The 10943-nt window shown below is 36.2% G+C and overlaps 1 protein-coding gene across 1 annotated transcript; it reads right to left on the minus strand.

Annotated features, from left to right (window-relative positions):
• Window positions 1–2252: 2252 nt before the first annotated feature.
• Window positions 2253–9656, minus strand: OTOL1 (otolin 1). The gene is made up of 4 exons (XM_017537292.2): window positions 9293–9656; window positions 7198–7287; window positions 3932–3994; window positions 2253–3279 (listed from the first exon to the last, which is right to left on the minus strand). The coding sequence occupies exons 1-4, from the start codon at window positions 9654–9656 to the stop codon at window positions 2381–2383; spliced, it is 1416 nt and encodes a 471-aa protein (XP_017392781.2). The 3' UTR covers window positions 2253–2380.
• Between the last annotated feature and the right edge of the window lie 1287 nt (window positions 9657–10943).

Genomic DNA, 10943 nt, shown 5'->3' on the forward strand with positions numbered 1-10943 from the left:
GAGACAAAACTCTTCCTGAATTTCATTATTATTCAATGCTAATTGGAAAAACAAAAAATTTTAAGTGTAAGCATCACTTTTTAAATCACTTGCAAGTTATTTTATTCTCCCTCTGACAAATATAAGCACAGCCACAACTAAAGCAATATTTCATTCTAAACAGGGAAGAGCTGCTGAAGAAAGGGAGAAATGTCAGGAGTTAACTTTATCCCCACTGGATCCTTAAATGAGAAACTAATGCAACATTTCCAAAATGGATATACTACAAAATGCCCCTTCACAGTGTGTTACATGATCAGTTCTAGATCCAAAATAAACAGAATCATTGGATAAACAAAATTAAACAAACTTATTTTCTGTGGGAACATCTGAGACTACACTAATGTGCTTCATAAATCTTCAACAGGAAGATAGAATATAGTACTTCCAATATTTGTTTGATGCAGAAACCACTCTTTTCCAATACTTCATAACAACTTCCAGAAATGCTATTCCTCTGAATATAATTTGAGAAACATATATATATATAAACATTCACTTTTGAGGCTCTCACTCATATATACATATACATATGTATGTATATATGAGTGATACATGTATGTATCATACATGTATATATTTATACTCATATATACATATATACATACATATGTACTCATATAGACATATATACATGTATATATGTGTGTGATACATGATATATGTATATGATATGTGTATGCATGTATATGAGTACATTTATACATGCATGTATGTATATATACCTATATGTATCATACATACATATATCATATACCTATATGTATCATACATACATATATCATATACCTATATGTATCATACATATATCATATACATATATTATGTATCATACATATATATCATACACATGGTATCATATACATTATATATGTATGATACATATAGGTATATATGTGTATACATATGTATATATGTGTATATACGTGTGTGTGTGTGTGTGTGTGTGTATATGAGTGAGAGCCTCAAAAGTGAATGGTGTTTGCCAAAGTAGGCAGTGCAACAAAGTAGGCAAACACCAGAAAGTTTTCTATCACCCACTCCCTGTCTTGATGCACCAAGATTTGCAAATCTGCGTAACTCTGCCTTCGTGGAACCAAATTCAATTTGGATTCAATAAATTTGCTTTTTAGAAAATGAAACCAGCCAGCTGCAGTGGTTCACACTTATAATCCCAACACTCTGGGAGAACAAGGCAGGAGGATTGCTTGAGCCCAGGAGTTTAAGACCAGCCTGGGTAATATAGGGAGGTTCCATCTATATAAAAATAAAATAATAAAAATAAGTTAGCCAAGCATGTGACAAAGGCCTGTGGTCCCAGGTACTTGAGAGGCTAAGAAGGTGGGAGGAATTCTTGGACAAAGGAGGTTGAGGATACAGTGAGTGAGAATCACTCCACTGCACTCTAGCTTGGGTGGTAGAGCAAGATCACGTCTCAAAAAAAAGAAAAGAAACAACAAAAATGAAACCACTGAATAATCAAAAAATATTCACAATTACTATACATTTGCATTGCAAATTAACTCCCAAATCCCCACCTGCTCCAGCAATGTTATCACTGAATAAGTAGAATTAATTATTATAGAGATTATAATAATGATGCCAAAGAATTTATCCTAATTAAATGTTCTATCATGAAGAAAAGGCAAACATTCAAATCAATAATGATTTCATTTTATTCTTTTGGGGACATTCAGTTCTTCTAAGCACAATAATTTGATTAATGATTTCATCTTCACTATGATTATCAACTTTTTCTTACATTTTACCCAACACACAAGTCCATATAATACAAGTTTTGTGAGCAAACCTTTAGACACTGATAAATTTTAAATATCCTTTAGCTAGTCTTTGCCACTCTTTCTGTCATCTCCATGAATTAAACCAACATGAGAGGAGTTCCATTTTGTCAGAAGGCAACCCATCCAAGAGAGTCAAAAACTTGCTGTCATACTATGCAATTTACACAAAAAGAAGTGACATACATTTATCTGAGATATAGAAGATATTTAGTAAGAACATATTTATTAACTATAAATCTCATTCATATTTTGTATACAGATATTATTATTATACTTAAATGGCATGAATAATGCTGATATTATAATGCTAAATTTTAAAGCCTAGCTACAAAGTTACTAGACATATGTTCTGAAATATATATAAGTATTTTTAAAGGAGGTGCCTTAAAATAGAAATAACAATTCAAGAGACATTTTTTTAAAAAAATTCTGCATTATTTTTATAGTCTTGAAAAAATTGAAGTTTTTTTTTAATAGCACTAGTCTATGTTAATTGACCTATTCCACTAAATCTAAACTATGAAATTGAAGACATAAACTTATGGTGAAATTCCAGAAGTTTCCTTTGGGTACAAAAGAAACCCAGTAAAAATGCTGTCATCCTCAGCACTGACATACACCCCATTCCAATCTTTTGACACTTCAAGCCAGACTTGGTCTCCTGCACTTAATTTCAAGATAATGACGAGAGATGCCTGGTCTATTTCCTGACCATACAGAGTTTCTCTGGACTTGAACTGCCTCTTATTCTGGGCCACCAGACTGATTCGAGCAGGTCGGCCCCTCACAGTTACATGGTAGGAAAAAACATATGTCCCAGGAATAGAGCAGTTAAACTTCCCAGTGACAGGACTGTAACTCCCTTGGTCATTATAGAGAACCTTGTCAAATTTGATGGGGATGTTTGGAGGAGGGAAAGGCTTTGACAAAGCAGCACTGAAAGCTGACTGTGGCACTCTAGCCACCTCACCCTTGGAGCCTTTAAAGCCCCGAGAGCCCTTCTTCCCAATGGGGCCTCGGACCCCTTTACTGCCAATGTCACCCTTTGGCCCAGTAGGTCCCAGGAGACCAGGAGGACCTAACTCTCCCTTTTCTCCTTTAACCCCTGGATCACCTTTGGCCCCAGGCAGACCACTGTGACCACTTTTGCCTTCCACTCCACTGTCCCCTTTGTAACCTTTTTCTCCTTTTATACCTGCCTCACCTTTCTGTCCTTTTCCTCCTTTCTCCCCAGAATCTCTGCAGTAGCCTTTCTCCCCCATCTCCCCCTTCTCTCCCTTGGTGCCAGGCCCTCCGTGCAGGCCCGGTGAGCCCATAGCCCCTTGGTCTCCTTTTTCGCCTTTGGTACAATTCCCACATGTGTCTCCCTTGGAGCCTTTTTGTCCTTTCACACCTGCCAAACCAGCGTTTCCTTTATCTCCCTTAGGGCCAAGTTCACCTGAAATGGAAAATTAAAATAACGTTTAAGGATCACATAGGCTATAAACAGCATGCTATTACCACAGAGCTCAAAAAAGTAGAAAGAAAACTACTAATTAGGACCTGGAAACCTGGTTCTTGCCTCAGTAATACCTGTGCCTAGGAGGCTCTGACAATGAACAGTTTATATTATATCATGCTCATAGAAGGGGAATTGTTAACGCTTCTAAGAAACAGTCGCTTATATTCAGATGACATATATCTAGTTCTTTTTTTTTTCACTTTTAAGATAATAAAGAATATTAGGACTGTACTTGTTCATTGTATTCCATTACCCTTTGCATTTTGGCCTAACCCAGGTATTCTCCTAAATCCCTACATTGTCCATTCAAGCCTAAATCTTATTGGCAAGGAAACAGACCCAGAACGAGTCAGGGATTTTTATTTTCCATTGGCAGCTAGAGAAAGAAGCAGAGCACAGATACTATTACCTGGTCTCCAAATTCCTAGACCAGTGCTCCTTCATCAAGTCAGTACACTGAATTCTTAGAAGAATAACAGTAATTTGTATTTTCAGTTTACCTCTCTGATAATTTTAAGTACAAACAGGAGAGAATGAAGGGCTATACTGCACATATGACTGTTCACAGTAGATATATTTCATGCTCTACCTTGTGCTCCAGGTTTTCCTGGGTATCCTGGAATTCCTTGGTCCCCACGTTCTCCTTTGAGCCCTTAAAATGATACCAAGATTAACTTATCAACTACATCATTTATGATATATCTAATATTCTTCTCACAATTGTGTCACATTCCAGTGTTTTCCTTAACCAAAATGGGTTAAAGGTAAAATAGTGTGAAAAAAGAATGTAGACTGGGCGCAGAGGCTCATGCCTGTAATCCCAACACTGTGGGAGGCCGAGGTGGGTGGATCACCTGAGGCCAGGAGTTCGAGACCAGCCTGACCAACATGATGAAACCCCGTCTCTACTAAAAATACAAAAAATTAGCAGGTTGTGGTGGTGTGCATCTGTAATCCCAGCTATTCGGGAGGCTGAGGCATAAGAATCACTTGAGCTGGGGAGTTGGAGGTTGCAGTGAGCCAAGGTCATGCCACTGCACTTCAGCCTGGGTGACAGAGTGAGACTCTGTCTTAAAAAAGAAAGAAAGAGAAAGAAAAGAAAAGAAAAGAAAAGAAAAGAAAAGAAAAGAAAAGAAAGAAAAGAAAAGAAAAGAAAAGAAAAGAAAAGGAAAAGAAAAGAAAGAAAGAAGGAAAGAAAGAAAGAGAAAGAAAGAATGAATTGAGGGTCATTAGGAATAATTAACTTCAACTGATGGTAAACTATTTAAAAGAGATCTGGAGGCAGTGATCCCTTCAAATGGAATTTATCTGTGCCCTCAGCATTTCCATGGCTCTTCAAACCTCTCATAAAACTCATGACATTCTGCTTGTATTATATATGTATGTATTTATGTTTTTCCCAATATGAATTTTGAATAACAGTTAGAATACCTTCTTTTTAGGCCAAAATGCCTTGAAATAATGTCATGCTCCCTACAAGTTTAAACACAGGGCACACAGGGCACTACATCCTGCTAAAACTAATGATAACCAAAAAATAGTCCAGGAAAAAAATGTTCTTTATATAGAGCATCAAGAAAAAGCCAATTTCCATTTTGTGTTGAAATACTTTTATATACATTTTGGACAAAGTATAGAAATGTAGGAATTCATGGGTGAAAAAATGGAAAATATCTGGATTTTCAGATATTTGTCATATTACCATAAAATATATTTTTATATTGGGCCTTACTAAAAGCCCATCTTATTATAGTTGTCACACTGAATTGATTTCAACTATAAAAGATTGTAACAATAATAATAGTATTAATAATATCTCACTTTTATTAGACATTTACTTTGCATGGATATTGTTGGAAGCTCTTACCTTTTTTTTTTACTTAACCCAATCTTTAATTTAATATAATTTTTACTTGACATTAACACATTAACACTCTTCTGTAACACAGCTTCATATAGCATAACACATTTAATCAATTGAAAAATTCTAAATTTACAAAAATTTATAGCATCTGCCCTTCAAGAAAAGGAGAGCAGATACTTTTATAATTATTTTATCAACAAAAGAAACTGAGGTATGAAAAAATTTAAAAATTTGGACAGAGTCAAATACAATTACATATGACATTGGTTGGTATCAATTTGCAATCTATATTGCTTATGATATAACTGACATCTTTTGTTTTATTTTTGTCAGGAATTAAAATTAATCTTAAGCCAAATTAAAAGTCATGAGAATAGACTCTTCCCAGTTTCACAAGACCAACTAGAGAAATCCCACCATAGGTCATTCAGCAGTTTTCTAAGTTGCTATTCTGCATAAAATGCAAAATTTGGAAATAAAACCATAGGCCGTTAAGAAAATAACTGAATGCATTTTGAGGGAACCCGCCCTAAATGGAAGTGAAGAGCCAATTCTATTTCTAGTTTTTGCCAATAACTCAAATACCAACCTTCACCACACAGAGCCGTACCAGTTCTAGAGTTCCTTTAAAGAGCTTAATTGCTTCCCCTAATTTACTCAACCAGGTAGTGATTAACTAGAATGCAGTCATTCAACTCATCTTTTTTTCTAACTTTCTATCTTAACCAAGAGTCCAAGCTAAGTCTGGAAGTGAAAGGAAAGTAGAGTTGCTACTTTATAAAGACCGGCCAAAGGAATTTCTACTTTTGATCTTCATCAAAGTATATTCTTAAGAAACTTATTTTATTGCACTTCCCTATTTTTTCTTCTATTTCCAGAAGTCTAGCTTCCCAAATGTATGAATCACTGGGGAGGTTCATCACTCATCTTTATTTCACAAGGTTTTCTGCTAACATAATTCAGGCACAAAAGGATTAAATGTTTCCAAGAATGAAAATCATGTAACTGACAAGTGTGAAGTAGCTCTCTCTTCCCTTAGCATCTTTTTTGAGTAATTACTTCACTGAATGTTCTACCAGAAATGAGTTAGGCAGTTCCTGAGCCATGTGGAGGGTGATGTATAGACAGCATTAGGTCTTTTGACATGTGACACTGAGGCTAAAACATTTAACTTGATGGATAGATGGTATTTCTACAGGCTGCTGGTATTCACTGAGGAATTTCTAAATATCCTAGTGAATCTGTAGCCTTCCTTTGGTACCTTTAAGCACTTACAGAACCAGGGATTTCCTGGGACAGAAAGCCTTCTTTATGGATACACCTATGGAATTACAGAATTTCTGAGCTGGAAAAGAGCTACAAAGGCACTAATAACTACAAATCTTCTTTGCTAGTAAACAAGGTATAAATAAATATCTAGGTCATCTCCCTCAAGCTCCAAGTGAAAGAAAATGACTGACCCAATGTCACTATTGTAAGCTTGATTACTTCTGTTTTAATTAAGTTGTCTTCCTACCACTGACAGTGCCTCTAATTTCAGAGTGAGCCAAGGGATATGTTAAATTCTCCTGCACAGGCATACTATCCACCTAGACTGAATATTTAGGGAGTTGCCTGCTTTAGTTTGTTCCATCTGATACAAAATTATTTGCATCCAAAGGAAGTAGGCTCACATGCACATGTACAGGAAGGGTATCTCTGTAGCCTTCCCCAGAGACTGTACTCTGTGGCTGCTAGTCACTAGGTCAGCCAGGTGGCGAATGAGAGATGGAAAAGCTGTATGACAATCTGTGTGTGTGCATGCATATGTGCAATGTTCCCAGGTAAGTTTAAAATATCTCAATAGGCTATTTACAAAGTTAACATGTTTATATCAAATATAATGTGCTTTATCAAGTATTTACATTTTTAAAAACTGACTCACCTTCAAGAATCTAGTATTTACTTAGCAAGTTGCTCTCCTGATAAATGATGCAGAATGAATTACCTACCTTTCTCTCCTTTGTAGCCTTTAGGGCCTTGGGGCCCAACAACTCCTGGTGGCCCTGGGTTCCCCAAATTTCCAGTCTCTCCTTTAGGGCCTAGAAATGGAATTTTAAACACATCAGAACATAAAATTCTTTTTTTGAAATTTATTAGTTCCAGGGGGAAAAAAAGCATTTTATTGCAATCAATAAGTGTCAATGACCTAATGATAAAATCTGAGTGAGAATAAATCATCACAGAGTTCTAAGGGCAATATTTTTGTCTGATTTGCAGTTTTGTACTACCTGAATAGATAAATTGAGCCCATTAGTACTTGTCACTGTATTCATTGCAGTGATCAAATGATTCAGGGAAGCAGCACTATATCAAACAAGAACAAAATGATAATCTGACACTTAACCTCATGTGGACCACACTTTCAGATTGTAAGTAAAAACACACCTAGAACATTTGGATTTCCCTTTCATTCACTTACTCATTCATTCATTAACTATTTCTGAGTCCTTCTATACACCAAGCACCCTGCAAGATGTTAGGAATGCAGCCATCAACATTCCAGCAGTCCCTACTCTCATGAAACTGAAAGTCTATGAAACATAAACATTGAATAAATAGCCACACGAATAAATAGAAATTGTCACACTGTAGTTAATAACAGAAATAAAAATAGGAAGGTCTTATTGCAGGGTATGGTAAAAGGACTTAATTGATGAGATGAGAGACTTCCTTGAGAAAATGGCATTAAGCTAAGACTCAAGGAATGGACTAAGATTTCCCAAAGCAGAAGAGCTTCCTTAAGCAAGACTAAGACAGCCTGTGCATTCTGAGCTCCTAAGCACTATGCTCTGTGGCAGAGCCAGTCAGACTAAGACATATTGGCTCCCCAGGCAGGGTAATAACTTGGCATACCTTGAAATTATTTGTCAAATATATTTAGAGGAGAGAACAAACTCTGAGAACAGCCCAGCTAAATCCACCACTGGGTAAAACAAAAGCCCTAATGTTACAGAACTCACAGCCTTAGCAAATAGTTTAGCAACCAGCTGTGTCTACTTGACCATACCCTTGGGATTTTCACCCCCAAGCAGCTTGCCAACCAGACAGAATACTAAGACTTCTGGTAAATATGATATTCTCAGTCTCGTTAAATTTTCAATAATGTTTTAGCAATCTTGACATCTTGGTGTGCAAGCTACAGCCCATCTCCTTTACCCCTTAGTGCAGCTCTACATAAATACCACATTTCCTGAAACATCCCTACAATGGGATGAAATGAATGAAAAGCTTGGAAGATGTATAATTGCTGAGTTTATAACATTAAATTCTTCAGGGAATGGTGAATTTGAAATTGACAATCTGATCTTAACTTTACCTTGAATTATCTTTTATATGACATGTAAAAGCTGAAATGTATTAGAATAACGCTGAGAGTATATTCATTATGCATATATTATAGACATCTGAAATCTTGACATATATAACCATGGTGTTCAATGGAGAAAATCACTGGGCAAGGACACAGTACTGCCTCAGAAATTCAATGAGAAGCAAACGGAATCCTAAGCCCTATTTTCCACCTCACAGCCATTCCATTTCTGATCCTAACTACAAATAGCACTCAGAAAATCCATCAGTCAGCACACATTCTTACCAGGCAACAGAAGCTTCATTTACTCTTTCTAAATCAGCCACTAATGAAACAATGGTGCTGGTAATGAACCTGCCATCTTGAAGAACCACAGCACGCCATGCTGCGGTCAGTAATCCCTGACTTTGCTCTCACCCGCACTGTCCAGTAGAATGGTCTGCAATGATGGAAATGCCATCTATGCTGCCCAATACAGTGGTTGTTGAGTCCCTGAACTGTGGCTAATGTGATTTATGAACCGAATTTTTTACCTCATTCAATTTTAATTTTAATATTTATTAATTACCACACTGGGCAACACAGTACCCAGTTGCATTTGTAACAATGTGACACCTAGACCTGTCTCCATTTGCGTGACAAAGCAGAAACTCAGAGCAATTTCACCCCACAGCCTACCTCTCGACTCTACCAATGTACAAGTGAGAAACATGACTTCCTGTATTTTCAAATACCTGGCTTTCCAGTGTCTCCACGTTCTCCTTTCTGCCCAGGTACAGGTGAACAACAATCACAACAATTCAAAAAGAAATCAGCTGTGTCAAGAGTGAAGTTTTCAAAGGGAAAGAGAGTGGCAGTGCCAAACACAGAATCCAAGGCTGAGGGTTTGGTGATTGGTTCTGCCATTTCAGCCATTTCTGTGAAGAGGGTTTCTTCTTCTTGTGGAGGTGGGCCACTGGATGGCTTTAGACCCTTTGGCATCTCTCTTTCCTCAGATTTCTTCGTAAATTTGGTATACGGTGTGGTCTTTGCTATTGTGTTCATACCAGCAATAGCCAAAATAATTAAAATAGCACAAAGCCAAGTAAACATCCACATAATTGAGGCTGGAAGAAAGATATAATAGGAAAACATATACATATTACATGAGGTCCAAATTAAAAAACCAAGTGATATAAATATTATTTACATAAAAGAAATATATATGTTTATGAACCATATGAATGAACAGAATGCATAATACAGAATTATATATTTTCAATATATTTTATATGTAAATATGTGCTTGAATCACTACAGAATATTTTATGTACTTATTTATTATAAAGAACACTTTACTTCAATTTGTCTTTCTGGTTGTTTTCTTAGTATTATATATTGTTCTCAACAATTCAAACTATCTTGCCAAATAGCAAACATGATCTATAATAAATACAACATGACTCAATAGCTCATATACCCTGTGGAAGATAAATGCATATAATTTCCTGACTGGTCTCACTCAGATTTATAGAAATCAAATACATTTGTATTAGAGGGAGATGAAAAATATTAAGCTGAATAGTTTATTCCAGCAAACTCAATTATTTCAAGAAAAAGTACTGGTGAAACAGAGCTTAAATCTACTAAGGAGAATGGTCCTGTTGTGGGGGTAATTTTTTAAAATCTACTTTAATAAATGAAGAGAGAGACAATGAAATATAATAAATTTGAATATATGCTGCATCCTGAGATTCTTCACATGGCATTTATCTCTCCACCTCTTTGCTCTGTAATTTGGGGAGTTTTTTCTAGAAGCTCACATTTATTCTTGTATTATTTTAATGAGGCAAAATGTGGTTATTCTTAAAAGGCCTTTGGCAGTGTCCAAAGTGATATGATGTAGGGTTTCTAATGAGGTGAAATTTTGATACTTCAGAGTATTCTATTCCCCATCAACTCCCAGCAGTCTAGTGGCTGCTAACAGATAGCCAGGGTTATAAATGCACATTTGCTGATAGGAGAAAGAGGGCATAATTAGGATAAATAGTAACAGAGTAAGGAGAATGGAAACAGAGACAGTAAAAAGGCCTACTGTTTATACAGCCCCTAGTCTGAGTAGATGCCTTACATTATTCAATCTAATCAGGTCTCACAAAGCTCTCCATTCCCCTTGAAAATTGGGATAAGACAAGGATTGCTCTCTCCCGCCACTCCTATTTAACATAGTATTGGAAGTGCTAGCTAGAGCAATCAGGCAAGAGAAAGAAATAAATGTCATTCAAATAGGAAAAGAAGAAGTCAAATTATCTCTCTTTGCAGAAATATGATTCTACGTCTAGAAAACCCTAAAGACTCTGCCAAAAGGCTCCTGTGACCAATAAATGACTTCAGCAAAGTTTCAGG

The sequence above is a fragment of the Cebus imitator genome, unplaced genomic scaffold (genome assembly GCF_001604975.1).
Source record: "Cebus imitator isolate Cc_AM_T3 unplaced genomic scaffold, Cebus_imitator-1.0 Scaffold102, whole genome shotgun sequence".
In the NCBI taxonomy this organism is placed as follows: Eukaryota; Metazoa; Chordata; class Mammalia; order Primates; family Cebidae; genus Cebus; species Cebus imitator.

Excerpts from the sequence above, each read along its gene's own strand:
- OTOL1 (XM_017537292.2), bottom strand. The coding sequence starts at position 9,656 with ATGTGGATGTTTACTTGGCTTTGTGCTATTTTAATTATTTTGGCTATT. Across the intron at positions 3,995-7,197 it reads AGGCTACAAAGGAGAGAAAG|GGCTCAAAGGAGAACGTGGG; the intron begins GTAGGTAATTCA and ends TATCATTTTAAG. Across the intron at positions 3,280-3,931 it reads AGGAAAACCTGGAGCACAAG|GTGAACTTGGCCCTAAGGGA; the intron begins GTAGAGCATGAA and ends TTTCCATTTCAG.